The sequence below is a fragment of the Chaetura pelagica genome, unplaced genomic scaffold, assembly GCF_000747805.2.
Source record: "Chaetura pelagica isolate M959 unplaced genomic scaffold, ChaPel_1.0 scaffold235, whole genome shotgun sequence".
In the NCBI taxonomy this organism is placed as follows: Eukaryota; Metazoa; Chordata; class Aves; order Apodiformes; family Apodidae; genus Chaetura; species Chaetura pelagica.
The window spans coordinates 1,889,434-1,906,101 of NW_009953215.1; the positions used below are offsets into that span (position 1 = coordinate 1,889,434).

Below are 16,668 nucleotides of genomic sequence, written 5' to 3' on the forward strand. Positions count from 1 at the left end.
TTGGGATATGATTGGACAACGATCAACTGAAAGGCAAACAAGAAGGTAATTTCAGTGTATATTAGAAGGAAATCTTGAGCAGTGGCCATAGACTGAAGAAAATTCTCAACAAAACTGTAAATAACAGATTTCAAGATATAGTGATTGAATAGTAAAACTGATACCATTCAGTAAATTTTTGAGCTATTCTGCAAAGACTAGGAATTCTGAGAAGTATATTACACTCATGGCATCCACGGCTCACCAGACTTGATGGAACACTGTAGTTTATGCCAATGTTTGGGGTTTTTTTGTGTTTTGTCTTTACTAGGTCCTTCCATATGCACTTTGATGAAAAGTCCATGTTTGCTGGAGATAAAAAAGGAGCCAAGTCATTAAAGGTAAAGCTCTTTTTCTGAGTTACATCCAAAATACCCATTTTGGAATTAAGTTGTGTTATTTTAGAGAACCTCTCAACCTCTCAGAAGCATATTGCTGAGAGTAGAAAAGGCAGGGATAGAAACTTACAGAATTGTATCTGAGGCCTCTTAATCTTCTTTGTAGTAAATGAATGCAAGGTGTTGTCCTGAGCCAGGCGGACTGAAATCTCTGGTTTAGTGCCTTGCATCTGCCATCAGGACTGTGGTGAGGTAGATTAGTTCAGTTGATATTACCAGTAGGTTGTGTTGTGTTTTTTTTTTTCTAATGGAGTGTCTGTTTTACGTAAGCATGTGGGAAAAAAACCAAAACAGAACCAAAACCAAACCAGGGAATTTTACTTAAAAACCAGATGACTTATAGAGTATAATAAAGTGTAAGATGATATTATACTTAACATTAGTAAAACATAATTCCTAGACATGGGAACTTAGTGTGAATCCTTGTTACTGCCTAGCAATTTCCAGGGTTAAAGTGCTTATGTTCAGACTGGTATGCACTACAATTCCACAGCTGGAGTAATACAGGTTGGTTTTGATACTTATTTACACATTTAATTCATATTTCAGTAATAGTATGGAATTTCATCAGCATTAGAAAGAATTATATTAGAAAAGCACCAGTAGTTTTATCAGCACAGCTAGTGTTTTCTGACCTTAATATCTAACTGAGATAATATCATTTAGTTCTGTGCTATGCTTGCTTCCACTCTGAAGCTGCAAAGCAACAATTAACCCACAGCTTTGAACAGGAAATGTCTTTTGTGAATTGTGGCTTGTTTGCCCGTTTGTCAGAAAGGTAGGTTGGTTCAGAAGGTACTTGAATAATTGAAAGAAAATGGGGCAGGGACACAGATACAGTAGTTACAGTTCAGAAAATTTTGAGCAAGTTCTTAGAAATTCAGTGTGTATGATCCAAGCATTACTTTGAATGTCCTGTACTTTGATTTTGGGTTTGTTTTTTTAGTAGAAATTAACTATTAAGTAGAAATTAACTATTAGCAGTGGCTGGAAACAAGATTCTGGGTTTATATGGACCTTTGTTATAGTCTGACTACATATCATAGTGGTTTTGTTAAGTTTTAGTAATAGAGAATTTATATTCTACTGGTACTAGATTAGTTAACCTGCCTTTGTAAAGCTAAGAGGTATTTTAAGTTAACCTTTTTAATTTTGTTTTTATCTAACAGGAAGAGTTCAGATTGCATTTCAAGAACATATCCCGCATAATGGATTGTGTTGGATGTGATAAATGCAGGCTCTGGGGCAAACTGCAGGTATGGCTTATTGTGTGTGTGTGAATGGCAGGGGTAGGTCAGAAGATAACAAACAAGGTATTTCTTTTTGGCAGGATGCCTCTTAGCATTTGGACTTCCTGCACATGGTTGGTCTTTGATATCCTTACCTATATATTAAAAATAGACATGTTTAGTTGACTGCTAAACAAATTAAATATGTTTATTTTGTTTAGTCAGCAGCTGTTTAGTTTACTAAAAGGTATATTTTGTATTTTCCAGAAAAATTGTATGTAAAGTAGATGCTTCACAGCAAAGTCTCACTGGCAGTCAATATCTTATCTGTATTCTGTGATGAGATGAGCCTTGTAGAATCACCTGTGGGAAGCCTTCCTGGAAATACAGCACTTGGTTAATTATTAGAAAAAAACAACTTAAGATTTCGCTCCACAAATAGAGGCATAAGAAAAAAGAAGAAATTCAGGTTCTCACAATTTATGCAGAAGGCAGCAATTGAATACAAAGGTGCACAGTAAAGCTGAAAGCTGAGAGAAAGAAATTCTGTTTCTGGACATCTATTTTATTTTATTGAGAACCAGATCTTAAAACTCAAGACTAATGTTAAGTCCAGGCTGTAAATAGTTCTTTCTTTGGGTTGCCTACTGCACTCTTCTACTGTATAGCATTAAGCTTACCAGGATTCAGTTTTCAAAGATTTTTATAACATCAAAAATTTGGTCATCTCTGCTGAATTTCTGGAGTTCTGCCTATCGTGTCCGAGTTAATACTTCTGATCTATTACTGGTTTTTCCTTCTCACAAAAAAATGAAATAGGGTCAGGTTTCCTGGCCTATAAAATTGCAGCCAGCCCTAACTGCTTTTTGTCAAAATCCAGTGGTTGTTTCTGTGGCCTGATAAAAAGAGGAAATAAGAATGGCTTCTTCTGTTCTATTTCTGTATAGAAAATAGGGGTTGAAACTGCAATGTCTGACACTGGGATTGTGGGTGGAAAAAGCAGAAGTGTTGTCATACCTCATAATAAAACCTGGTTTGACTGGGGAGGGGGCAGAGGGGAAAGGAAAAGGAGAGAGGTGATCCATCAGTTCCTGGAGCAGTTGGACATCTCTAAGATAAGGGATGGGAGGGAGCTGTAAGTGTGGTAAGAGACATGTTGTCATACACATCTGGTGTGACTGAGAAGAAATGAGATGGGAAAGGAAGATACTAAAAACATGAAGATGAAGAGCAAGTATACCTGAGGAGATGCATTCTTAAATAAGTGATTGACCCTGGCACACAGTTCATGGCTTGCATTTGTATTCATGTCCTGGTTTGTGTGCAGTTGTTTGGGTTGAGGGAGTGTCAATATAGAAGAACTGGTGCTACAGTTTGCCTGGATTAGTAATTTTTAAACTGAGAGTTCAAAGGAGTGATCTTGCTGATTTTAAAACACTGTACTTTTTTTGTAGACTCAAGGCTTAGGAACTGCTCTGAAGATCTTGTTTTCTGAGAAAGAAATTCAGAGCCTTCCTGAGAATAGCCCATCAAAAGGTTTTCAACTCACACGTCAAGAAATAGTTGCTCTTGTAAATGCTTTTGGAAGGTAAGATTTTATCATTTTTATAGTAGAAAATACATAAAACATCAGCATTAACACTCAAGGTCTGTGGAAAGATGGTACTGTACATGTAGCTGTACCTTTTAACAGCTGAATTATTACTAGTGATATTGATAAATGTAATGCCATAAAACTGAGTATGTGGCTGATAGTTAGTCTAGGTCATTATTGTGTGTTGGGATTCAGTTCAACTATCTCAAATCCAAGAAGTTCCATCCTGTGAAAGCTGCATTTAAGTGTCCAACAGTCTTAAGCATTAGAATTTGGGTATGTCTTTTCAGTTTTGGACACTAAGTAGAGGTTTACTACATTTTTATTATTTCTAATTTAAATGTGTGTACATCAGAAATAGTGAAAAGGAAGAAAAATACTTGGAGACTTTTTCACACTGTCATTTAGCCTTTAGGCTTTTGTATTTTTGTGTATGATGTGATTATTTTTGTTAAAAATTTCGTTTTTTGAAAACAGCAACAATTTATGCTGTTCAAGTGGTGAAACAAAGCATTTTAACAACTTCAAAAGATGTGTAGGACTTGCTTTGTTCATCATGCTAGTTCTTCAGGTCTTGAATATGGCATCTGGTCTTCTTTAGATGTTTAATGAAGTTGGGAGAATTTAAAATATATCTAAACTTTAAAATATATCTAAACCTGTGATATATTATGTAAATATAATGGAGAGTCAGATAGTAGATTTTTTTTAACGTATCTTTGTTAATCTTTGGAACAGAATTGTGTTTTAAAAAAGAAACAAAAAGCCCCAAGTATGAGATGATGATTTGCACTTCTCTTTCACAGTTGACTTCTAACACTTACAGGGTTTTGGTTTTACAGGCTTTCCACAAGTATAAGGGAGTTGCAGAATTTTAAAGTTCTGTTGCAGCGAACTAGGTAATGAAGGCCTTTGCACAACCCAGGAGGGAAGACCATTCACAGAACTGTGCTGAGCAGAAGGAACTGATCCTTACAGGACTCACACGAACTGATAAAATGTAAAATCAAATACCAACTTGGATATTTATGTTTCAACTAGGAATGGTTATTAATTAGAAAAGATATTTATGAATGAAATATATAGTTTTTAAATGTGTAAATTATGCTGATCTGTTTATTTTTCAAGTTCTCTGCTCACAATTCTGTTGTAATGAAACTTCATGTGTTTTCTTTATTTCCTTGTCTTTTTGAGACAGTTGTTTTATATGAAAACATGTGTTCCTCCACCCTGACTTTGCCTGTCCTGAGAGAGGTGGTCCACCTCTTACCTTTCCTCAATACTGAGCTCCAGTGTGTTCTGAGGATTGGGTATGCTGATTCTGGCTGGATAAAAGAGAAAAAAACAGAAAAGGAAATACGGCTCTTGTTGAGTTCTGACTTCTTATTCTAATAATGAAACTTACTTAAAAATAGGAAATTCACTGAGCAGAAAATTTTATTTCATTCTGAACTCCTTTGCATCATGCTGATATCAACATTTTTTTTCCTTAGGTGCTGCTTTTCTGATTTATTTTTTTATTTAAATAGCTACTTTGTCTCTGATGCAGCACAGCTGGAAGTGACTTTTCTGCAGCCCCTTCACTTCACTGCATTTGAGTGGGGGTAAGGGCTAGGGGAGATGGTTAGTGGAATGCTGCTAGCTGAAAAGCCTCTGCCAATCAAATTTGCATCTAGTCCATTTTCTAGATTGTAATCACAAGTTCAGCTTCCAGAAATAGTCTTTTTAACATCTAAAATGTTAAAATAGCACATTTACAATATTTGAGATGTGGTAATAGGTTTGCTTTTTATGGGTTATGTTTCAGTGCTATATTGAAAGGTCAGTGCAAAAATGAAGGACTTGTTTTTGTAGTCACTTTTAAAAAAGATGCTTTTTAAAATTCATAATCACACTGATATTTAATACTGCATATTCTATCTATGCAATCCCTAACTGTATCTTCTTTAAAAGGATATTCAGCTTAATAAAACGGGTATGTTAATAACAGAACTTTCATAGAATAAGAAATAATTTGTGTATCATTGTCCACAAATTTCAATGATAACTCATCATTGTCCAAAACAGAATTCAGAAACAGCATTACTGATTAGTAGCAACCAAATACTGGTTTAAATTTAAATGAAGTAATAATTTTTTTAAACCAGCATGTTTCAAAGTGAAGTTAGGAGTTACGGATGTAGGAAGTCCTGGTGCAGTGTAGATGCATCTCATGTTTTTAAAAGTACATCTTCACAAAATGAAGTGCTCTTAAACATTTTTCACCCTACCAGATACTTAGTGACCTGTTTATATAATTGATTGTAACTGTATTGGCTTCCATAATGTGGTCCTTTACAGCTGGGATTTTCTGAAAGCTGGATTATGCTCTGTGTCCTTTGTTTCCAGAGTAGCCTCAGATTTCTCCCTGCCTGGAAATGAGAGACTATCCTAGGAGCTGACACCTGCTATTAAAGAAATACTGTTTCTCAAGAAAGCAAACTCTCTTGAGTCAAAGTCAGATAAGCTAAATGAAAGATTAAAAGAAGAAAAAAAAAAAAAAAAGGGGGGAGGGGGGGCAACTCCAAAACAACCTCAAATCCCACAAAGTTTTGGTGGTACTTGCACAAATTGGCCATGAACTGGTATCCAGTCTTACCTTCCTGTTTAAGCCTTTTCGATAATTTACTGTGCTGTTAGAGAAAGCTGATGCCAGTCTGGTGGTGTTATGCTCTTACCCAGCCGCCTCTTTTGCCTGTGGGCACACATGTCTGAGCAAGTCACCACAGGCTTCCTTTTTCTGGTTAATGGAGAAGGGCTGCTGATTTCTAGGTGGGTTCGTCTGGCCTGTTCTGAGCTCTGTATTATATACCCTAGGATGCGGTGGTATGTACCCTAGCTTTATTTTTCTCCATTAAATTGAAGTGGGAATCTAGGTAACTATCAGATGTGAACATCTGTGTTTGGTAAATGAGTTGCACCCGGAGTATCTAAATCTTCAGACTAATCATATATATATTGAAAAATTGTGATTTTTCAATTGGCCATTAATTCTTTACCTTTTGGATTGGCCTGCGAGGGCTAGAACCTGTAGGCTTACTTGTGTGAAGAATGTTGTATAGCTGGCATTTATCTGTGTTATTATAGTGTCTAAAGCTTTAGGCAAGATTTCCTAGGTGAAAATAAATTGTGTTGTCTGTGCTGCCCCAGGAAGGAACTTAAGTCTCAGAATTGTTTCTTCCCTTTTCCCCCTTGCTTTGTGGGGAAAGTGAATTGCTTCCAACTTTCTTCTGGGGATGCAACTTGCTATTTTTATTTTTTTTCCACTTGTGCCTGGCTAAAATCTATGGACACTGAAGCAGCATCTCATGCTAGTGTCATGCACTTCCTGATGGGACAGGTGAGAGATTCAGGCATGCAGATCCTGGACACCTGCTCCTTGCAACCCTCATTTGGCACAGTGCAGGCAAGGTTAATACCGTTGGGAAAGGACATAGTGGGAAGCTTTTTGTGTTTTCTTTTGTCATGAAAACACAGGAATGCAACTGAACAGCAAATTCTGTGTACAGGGAAGTTCTGTTGCATTTGAATGTGCATCTCATGTGGTAGATCAAATCTGGAGGAATTTCATTTCACTGTCATTGTAGAAATAGGACAGAAGATTTTTCCTGTTAAAAATCTAGACAATTTTCCTGTCACCATCTTTTTTACTGTATTCTATGTACATTCTGTGACTATGCTGCCTATGAAGTTTTGCCATGGGAGTCAGATGACTTAGTTGTTTATATGTTAAATTAAATTTTACAAGATTTACAGATCTGTTTTATACTAAAGAATAAGGTTAGTGACACTGTCTGTGACCTGTAAAGTATTTTAAATTCTTGCTCCCTGTTGGAGATCAGCTTGTCAACATTGTCTGCTCTTCATTTCACAGTGAAAGTACATTTCCTTGTACAAATGACACAATGATTGTACCCTAGAGGTAGTTAGAAGACAAAGACAAAAATGCGTATTTTTTTCCCAAGTAATGAAGACTTACATGGAATGTTAAAAAAGACTTGGTGCAAACTGCATAGGTAAAATGTGTAGGGCACTGTTGGTGAACAAGTTGCTCTTCAGTGCCCGAGGAGGAGGGTGAGAATATAGATTTAAGACAGTAAAATATAGACACTTGTGTAAGAGGAAATAACAAAAGTGTTTTCCTACTTCAGCTGATGATTTGTGCTCTATGTCATTGTATGTGCATGAAATACACTGTGCCACACTTTCTTGAGTTGTTGTTTTGATGGTTGGGTTGCTTTTATCTGACCTTGCTTTGTGCTTTTCTGGGAAATGAACTGTAATATGTTGTAAATAATCTAGATGCTTATGTTTATAAAGTAGCAATCGGCAATTCATCACTTTACAACTCCTCCATATAGCTAGCCAATTAAAATGTAATATTTATTAAAATCAGACTCAGTGTTGGAACTGCTTACTGAGATCTAAACACTTAGGAATCTTTGCTATGTTTGAATCTATAAAATGCAAATTAAAATATTTTCTGCTACAACTATTTTTGTGAATGTAATTTTTGGGTTTTCATTTGAATTTTTTATGGTTTACTTTTAATTTAATTTACCTTTCAACCACATGTGGTAGAAATTATGTAATGTAAATTATTTAGATGCCAGTCACCTAACCTTAAGTTGATGAGCAGGCTTTCATTCTCACTTCAATTCTGTTCAAAAGATGAATGTAATTGTTCACCTGCTGTTGCTCACAGTCCATTGTACCGTGTCAACACATCAGCAATTCACATGGCAGAATTACAGCGTTTCTGTATGAATATGGCCAAAATTAGCACTGTGTAAAACAATTGGACTTAAGGCAAAAAGGTTCATTTTGAAATGAAGTTTGGTCCAATCTATCCCATTCTCAGAATAGCTTATAAATTAATTTTATAAATATTTTTCTGGCTCTTCAGGTGCAATTATTGCCCCTAAAGGGATTCTGCAGCTCTCTGTTTAATTCTATGTATGTATTTCTAACAAATTATCTTACTAAAAATTTGATACATGTTTTTCATCCTCAGTTTAGGTGGGTAAGTACCTGTTACACAGGAAATTATACTTATAGTTAATTATAGTAATTTAATTTAAATATGAAGACCTTAGTTTTCCCGCTGTTGTTTTAAATCTCCTGTGTCTGAGAGTATTTAATTGATGACTGTGATTGGTTATAGACACTTTGTACTTTCACTTTTCTGCATGCATACTGTGGCATAGGGATTAAGCTTGTTTTAAATGCAGCATTCTCATAGCTAAATTCTTGCTGTGCAGCTGTAGCTACTGTGAAAAAAAATGTAATACCTGCAGACTTTTCTTGCACTAGATCTTCAGGCGATTTTGTACAAACATGATTGCAGAACACCAAAAGGTTTAATAAAATTCCTGTTATTCTCCCAACCCTGTGGCACCTCTTTTAATCTCTGGATGATTGTTTAATTGGCTTGTTTTCTTCCATGAACATTCGGGAAGATGTGAAGAAACTAATGGAAGTTCTGGAGGGCAAACAGTTGGCAGGGTCTGCCAGAGGCAAGGCTCGTGCTTTGATTTTACCACAAAGGTCCCAAAAATCAAAGGCCCTGTGGAAGACTTGGCATATGTGTTCCACTACTGTGGTTGTGGCTTCCAAGCAGACCTGATGAGATCTGTTCCCCATCCCCTCTTTATTCCCTGTATATCCTCTGTGAAACACATATGAGAATAATCTACTTCTTGTGATCCCTGAAATAGACTATGATGAAAACATTAAGCCTGTCCACCATTTGGGGATTCTGTAGTACTCCTCAAAATTAGCTTATTCCATGAAAGTAAAATTTACTATAAGAAATACGTTTTTCTCCTAGGGCAATGTCGATTGAGTTACAGTATTTGGTTCATGTGGGGAAGGAGAAAGAGATGCTGGGAGTGCAGAGCTCTTCACAGCAGAGCACACCAGTCAGTACTGGGCACAATAAAAAGTCCTGAAGTAGAGTTGGGGTTCCTGCCCAAATGCAGATTAGTATTCATTAATTTTACACTTACTATGTGCAAATGTCATGTATCACAGTGGTATTTACGCATCATGTCCACCACAAACCAACACATTTTATTGCTGAGGATACAAGGCTAAAGCGCAACTTGGCTGACCTTCTGCTAGTTATGCAGAATTTATCCTCTAGGTCCACTGGAGGTTTTTCTGCTTTATGTATTCCTTGCTCTTGTTCTATTCCCAGGCTGCACTTCCTAGGTTTTTATTAAATAAATAAGTGCTGATAGATGTATCCATCTCCCTGGCTAAGTATTTGACTTATTCTTCTATATAATAGAGAGAGACAACTGATTGACAGAGATCACATAACTTAAATTTTTCAAATTTTCAGCCTGTTTTGCAGTTCAGTGTGCCAGCCAGAGCAGATGCCCATCTCTACTGTCTGAGACTGTCCCTATATATAGCTGCTGAGAAGGTACAAGTTTACTTTCTTAGAAGAATACAGTGTGTTGTGAGATCATAGCATGAGTATAGATGATTTTTAGCCTCCAGCCATCTTGTCATATAGAGTAAACAGTGATGATCCAAAGTAAATTGTGCTCTGAGATTGTAACAATAACTTGAAAAGACAGTATTTAATCAGGTTGATATGTTTTCCTTACAGGCTTTTATGTGCAAGTAAGAATTGCTACTGTCATGCATTTGAACAACCCATTCATGTGTTTACAGTATATTCATCATAATTATCTATTCATAAGCTAATACACAGTGTAAAAATAAAAATACTTAGAAAATAATTATGCCATTTCACTTCATGAAATTTGCTCTTTTAAAATGAGCATTAAATTATTAAATTATACCCTCTAACAACTCTATTCAAAGCCAGAAATACCATGGCTCAGAAGAAGGTATTAATTAGAACAGTCTTCAAAGTTTAAATGATTAGCTTATACTTCTCCTTGAACTACGAAAAGCTCATGGCAAAGACAAGTTCTTCATTTATCTGTGCATAGGAACACTTCTAAAAACCAAAAGGTGAAGAAAAACTGCTTTTTCAGAATACTTGTTTTAATATTGGAATGTCCTAAAATGCTGCAGTTGATTGAAGTTATATAGGGCTTGGCCGGTCTGTGTCCAGTGCTGGGTCTTGTTGGAGGGATCCTATGTAAGCCATGAAGCTGTTGTGCTGGTGTCCCCAGTCGTAGTAGTCTGGAGAGAAACTTAAAAAGAAGACAGAAGAGTGAGTGACTGGCAGGTTGGTTCTGCAGCTACCTTGTTAGTGAATATATGCAAAATGCAATCATGGAGATGTAGTTCTCATGCTGAATTGCCAAGATGAAATAAAACCCGACCAGGGGTTCAGGCAGTGGCAAAAGCTAGATATGGGTATGAGATCTAGGGCCAGCAAGTTAGCCTTCATTTGAAGGTGACTGATTACACTGATGTGCTACTAGCATACTGTAGATACAGGAAGAAGCAAAGGAGTAACACATGGGGTAGCCTTCTCCTTTCAGGGCAGGATGGTGTCCTGGCAGCACCTTTCCTTCTCCACTTTGGGTGCTACCATTCTTGCTGTGAACTGCTCCTTCCTGGAAAGGGACTCGTTACCTAAAGCTCATAGTTGCACTGAGAAACCCAGTTCTGAGTTGTGTGGGATTTTGACAGCTAGGTAGATTAATATGGGCTTTCAGCATTTTCAGCTTTTCAGTGGAAAAGCAAATACCCCCTTTAGTTCAGGTAAACCCCAAGACATTTAGCCATGTTACAGGGCAACCTAAGCTGAGAGGCTTCTCACTGCCACTGTCACAGGCTGCTGCCTGCACTGTTGCGCTTTTCCCTGCACGACAGGGAGGCACTTCTTAGGCCACTCTTGGAAGAAATGGAGGGTTAAACGCAACCCAAAGATCTGACCTGAGTTTTTCAAAGAGCAGTATGCTTTTATGATTCTCAAACTCTAAAGTCTTTCAGGGATATGGTTTAGTGGGGAGCTCGGTAATGCTAGGTTAACAGTTGGACTTGATCTGAAAGGTCTTTTCTAACCAAAATGACTGTATGATTCTAAATCATGTAACCATTTTCATTCTTGTGACCTTGGAGTCTCTATGGAGCCCTTGGATTGCTACAGTCACTCAGTGCTGCCTTTCCACTTCAGCTTCCCCCTTTGCTTCCCCTCACCCCATGGAATGTATGCAACAATTTCAGCTAGACAATTTACAGTAGTGTTCTGTAGTAGTTCTCCAGTTTCTGTTACCAGAAGCAAGTAGTTCTCTTCTGTGTCTCACCTGCCCTGTGCCCCCTGTGGTGCAATATTCCATGCTAGATCATCATCGCTGTCATATCTGCGAGGATTGTCAAAGAAGTAGGATCTAGGACTGAAGCCATGGCTTGGGACCATTCCTGCGTTGGCCTGAGGGAAGGGAAACCTCAGTCAGTAGTTGCAACAAATAGAAAAGCTGCTTGGTGCCTGACTTCTAAAAGATGTCACTGTGGGTTTACCTCCTGGCTTCCAAAAATAAAACAGGCAACTTTACATTTGCTGTAAACAATACAAATATTTTTTTGCATTTTCTGTTTTTTTTCCCACCAGTGTAGTAATATTCTACTGATCTTAATGGCTTTTCCTTTTCCCTCCTCTACCTAAAAGATACAACCCATTTTTGAAACCACCTCCTTTATGCATTTAACTTGTCTGCTGAATTCCTGTCCATCCTGGATAGTTTTAGCTTTTAGCCAGCTGACTGACTTGAAGTGAGCAGCAGGGAAGCAGCTGAGGAGCTGAAGGATATGAAACACCTAAAGAGATTGGCTTTTGCCTTCCACATTTGTAACCCTCCCTCCTGGTGTGTTACCAACTTTGTCTCAGGAACTGATCCTACTGAATCTTGGTACCCTTCTTAATGAAACCACAGCTGAAAAGCCCCTTAAAACCTCTCTGAGCAATTTCTGTATCTATCCTACAGTGCTGCAGGGGTCAAATCCCATGGAAAAGTCCATTGATAAAATAGGGAAAGGGGAGTACATGTAAGTCCTTCATTTACAAAGCATTTTGCTTTTAGTTCCCTATGAATCAAAACAGAAAACAGACAAGACTCAAAAGCGCAGCCTGATTCTGGAAACAGTGCAAAAGGACATCTAGGACCCAGGTGAGCCTCTTCCACTGATCCACTGCTTCCGTGCCCAGGGAAGAGGGTTCCCTGCACCTGATTCATCATCACCTGTCAGGATGACATCTTAGCCTTGGCCTTAAGCAGGAGAGCAATTTCACGTCCCCCTGTGTTACAAACATTAAATAATTTTGACAAAGATGGATTAAAATAGCTCCATCTCTGTCATCTCCCCATTTCCAACATTTGCCTGGCTGAAGGTATGGGAAGGCAAAGGACCATGCATGGCAGTTACCCTGTGTCAGCACCAAAGCAAACAGCTCATTCCAGGCTGTAATGGCCCGTGGAGGGGCGCTGAAGGCAGGCGGCCTCCACCCAGACTTTTTGTCTCTGAAGTCTTGAATGAAGTGTAAGCCCAAAGAACAATGACTTACTGAGATTGTTCCATATAAAAAATTAAAAACTTTATTATTATTATTTTTACTAAACCAGAGTTGTTGTTAAGATGTTTTTACTAAAACAGGATTTGATTAATTCTGACCCTATGCTTTCCAGCCGAGTATTTTCCACCATTGACTGTATTTGATACTTAACTGCTGTACCACCTAACTGAACACACTGAAGTCCTGTGGCCCTTGGTCTCCCTCTTGTGGCATACTTGCCCTGAACTACAATTTTGCCTTCCTACAGTGTCTCTTAATTATTTGTTTCTTTCCAACATTGTTGTCTCAAGTTTTCCTCTTACCATGATATTGTTTAGCATAAATATTTGTCTTATGTAGGAAAAAATCCATATATTACCTATCCACTGTCACAGAAAATGTCTATCCTAAAAAAAGGTACCCATAAAAGAAGCAGTGACACACTGATTGGCTCTTCTGAAATCTTTATCTTTATGAAGTTTAGGCTTCCTGCAAATCACAATACAAAAATATGTTACATTTGCTACTGCAGTGCTCTTTGATGTGTGACAGACAATGTTGCCTGTTTGACTCCATTTGAACTCTGATTTGAGTAGGATTCCAAGTATTTTTGTGAGCAGCTTTTTGAGAGGAGAGACTAGGCCACATCCCTTAATTTTCATTCTTTTGTGAATCTCTCCCACACTATCCAAACTTGACCACTAGGTCTAGCCTTACTAAATTCACTTTAAATAAAATTAAATCTCTCTGAGGTCACTTCTGAGAAGAGCAGCACCATCCAACTGTACTTTGAAGCATTTCTTCTCTTTACAGTTGTGCTGGCTAACTCCTAAGCAGGAGTGAGGCTGAGATTTTTTTTGGTGGTGTGGGATGGACACTGGGGTCCTACAGGGTTTCTTAGTGTGATGTCAGATATCACAGGTGACCAGTAAGAAGGGCTTATACAGACGGGGATTTGTTACTTCCTTGTTCAGCTTGGCTTTATCATTGTCTCTGAGATCTGCATGTGAGAATAAAACCTAACACCTTCCCTAAAAAGTTACTCTACTAATTGCTTCTCTCACTTGTGAATTTACCATTCACATCTTTCCTGGGGATTATTAGTCTTGGTTTGGCTTGGCCTACAGAGCCAGAGAGATACTACCTCAGAAACTGTAGTGCAGAGCTGATGTTCCCTCCTATGCTAACCTGGAAATGTTGCCTATAGCTGTAAAAAGATGCTTGTCCATCTATTAACTACCTAGATATTAAGGATAATTACAGGGAATTAACCTTACAACTCACACATTAATCTCTGCTGAAAGATCAAACAGAAATGTCAGCAAGTGCTTATTGCGGCCATCAGTCTTTGACATGGAAACAATTCAAAGGGTACAGAGCTGAAAGAAATCAATCCATTATTGAATAGATGCCATCCAACACTTAGCACACAACCATCTTCACTGCTATGTGATGAAAGATCCCAATTTTGGATAACAAACTCCTTTTCCACTGACTTCAGTGAAGCACCATATTAACCTAAAGGGAAGATGTCCCTACATTTAAGAAGGTTTCTGACTTTTAAGGTAAACTGCCTGAGAAACACTCTTCCTTCTGGGTAAATATGTTGAGTTTCTCTCAGGAGCACTCAGTATAAAGTGGGAAGTTTGCAGTGCTTTTATTCTGCCAAGGACACGTTGAAAAAAAGAAGTCAAAACAGAAAGAAGCAAACTTCCTCAGAAGCTGAGCCCTCCAGGCCTGCTTGGACATTGCACTAACAAATACACAAAAAGTTCCACTTACTAGATCTTTCGTAGGGTTTCGGACACGGAAGAAATACACAACCAAGGAAGTAGGCAAGAGCTCCCAGATGAAAAGGATCACACCAAACACTATGTAGCCTGCATCTCCCAACTGACATCTGAGATCTGCCTGTTGAAAAGTCAAAGAGAAAAGTGTTTTAAAAAAAAGATGGCAGCTCACATAGAAGGTGCAAGAGGCTACATGTATTTTTATGAAGACCTATATTTAAATGGCTGAAATGCCTGACAACACTGCCAGGAACTTCAAGTAAAGCCAGATTAGCCTGGCTAATAATTCAAGGCATACTAAAAAAAATAATAATTAAAAAATCAATATTCTATCTTGTTGGGTACACGACTCCCCTCTAATCTTTCTTCTGCCCTCCTCTTATCTTTTTTTGCAGCAAAATAGAAGTGTAATGCAGGGCCCTTTCCAGTCTTAAGAGCCTGGCAAGCATCCATTTGATTGAGTCATCAAATTGAGGTAATGAGAAACTATTTTTCCAGTCCTTTTTAGCCAGGAGTAATAAATGAAGGAACAATCAATGTCCAGGTCTTCAAGGGCATTGCTAGCAACCTAACTTTTAAAAATGAAGGCTTGGATCCCTTCAAATTGGTGCACATAGCCGTGCTGTTCTTCTAGCATTAGCTTTGAACTCCTCTTTTAAGTTTCCCCTCCACCATTCACCATAATAGCAGAGGGAAAATCCTGTCATTTCATGTGTTTTGTACAGAAGAGAAAAGGCGAATGCTTTTGACAGGTGACCTGTAGCAATGCCACAGTGCAAACATTGGGTTGTGCCTTTAAAAGTGACTCTCGTTTCTGTTACCAATTTGAGTGCCTCCTCCTTAGTTCTCAGGCTCTTTACATATGGCTCAGATAATTTACCCCCAAATCCAAGCAACTCTAATGTCACAAGTCAGATCAGATGTTCATCAGTAGTAGTGACCTAAGGTTTAAATAATTCCATGGAGCCCCCTATGAACGGAGATCCCCTCCTGCCTCCAAAGGGGAAATAGGGCCAAATATTCTGGCCAAAAAATTCCAGCCCGTTACTCCAGACTGCAGAAGTCAGCACAAGAAGTGCCCCTGCAAGGGGGCAGTAGCAGCAACACTCCAGGCCCCAACAGCAGGAGGGCAAATGTTCCATTCTGAAGATGAATCACGCCCCAGCACCCTTCTGCCTAAAACCTCTCTTCTAATTACACAGAGTGGCACCACCTAGCTGCACTCCTCCTCTCATCCCTGCAGCAGGGTTGATTAGCAGTCCCTTGACACATCCTACTCCATTCACTCTTACTGAGCTCCTCTGGGCAATCCTACCCTACTGTTTACCTACTTCTTATTTAGAATTTCATCTGCTGCTCAACAGAACTCTGCTAATGGCTCCAGGTTTGCTTGGCCACCCTGGCAGTGCAAGGTCCTCGCATGGCTGGAAACACTGCTTTTGGTCTGCAGGTTCTTCTTGAGAGGTGGGGAGACAACATGTGTTGAAGACTTTGAGCACAAAATGTGCTCGTGGTCCAGACCCATGCCTGCCATTTTTCCCAGCCTTGACAGAGCTGGAAAACTACTGGGACCTAACTACATGCTTCAAAGCAGAGGAAGGAGCTTTGCTCTGCTCTCTTCTTTCTTTGAGCATTGGGGTTTTTTTCCTCCTTATGCTGAAATTACTAGAAATTTGTATTCCTGGAGCAAAACAATCTTAGTGCATTGAATAAAAGAAAAAAAAAAAGGATTTTAATATATTAATTTATATTATCATACCATTTAGTAAATCAGCCATCACATACAGAATGAGTTTTTCTTGTTAGCAAATTATTTTCATACTTGCCTGATCTGATACGTTGTACCAATCATAATCAAAAGAATTGACTTTCTTGGTTTGGGAAAATGATAAGATGAACAAGTTGTAACAGGCCCGTGAGGTATAAAGTAGTATAACAGTCACTCCTATGCTTGTCACCTGACAGACAGATGAGCCCTGGAAGAGATTTAAACACAGGTTATTACTATTCATAAGGGCAGTTGATAAGAACACTGTTTTGCATGGACTTTGAGGGTTGTCATGCTACTCTGCCTGATGCAACTGACTTCCTCTTTCCC

The 16,668-nt window shown here is 38.4% G+C and overlaps 2 protein-coding genes across 4 annotated transcripts in view; one reads left to right on the top strand and one right to left on the bottom strand.

Moving 5' to 3' along the window:
• The window catches only part of ERO1LB (ERO1-like beta (S. cerevisiae)), a 34,010-nt gene extending 29,525 nt beyond the window's left edge, over positions 1–4,485 (top strand). Inside the window, 4 exon segments of the mRNA XM_009997599.1 lie at positions 311–380; positions 1,607–1,693; positions 3,121–3,254; positions 4,103–4,485. Coding sequence (XP_009995901.1) covers positions 311–380; positions 1,607–1,693; positions 3,121–3,254; positions 4,103–4,163 — 352 coding nt within the window. The 3' untranslated portion in view covers positions 4,164–4,485.
• A 5,388-nt stretch (positions 4,486–9,873) lies between these two features.
• Positions 9,874–16,668, bottom strand: part of GPR137B (G protein-coupled receptor 137B) — a 27,145-nt gene continuing 20,350 nt past the window's right edge. For 2 of the 3 annotated variants that reach the window (XM_009997585.1, XM_009997586.1), the window contains 4 exons: positions 16,397–16,546; positions 14,563–14,691; positions 11,537–11,661; positions 9,874–10,474 (listed from right to left, as the gene is read on the bottom strand). In XM_009997585.1, the coding sequence (XP_009995887.1) occupies positions 10,363–10,474; positions 11,537–11,661; positions 14,563–14,691; positions 16,397–16,546 (516 nt within the window). In that variant the 3' untranslated portion in view covers positions 9,874–10,362. The remainder of the gene's footprint in view (positions 10,475–11,536; positions 11,662–14,562; positions 14,692–16,396; positions 16,547–16,668) is intronic. The other variant, XM_009997587.1, reaches the window with a different exon arrangement.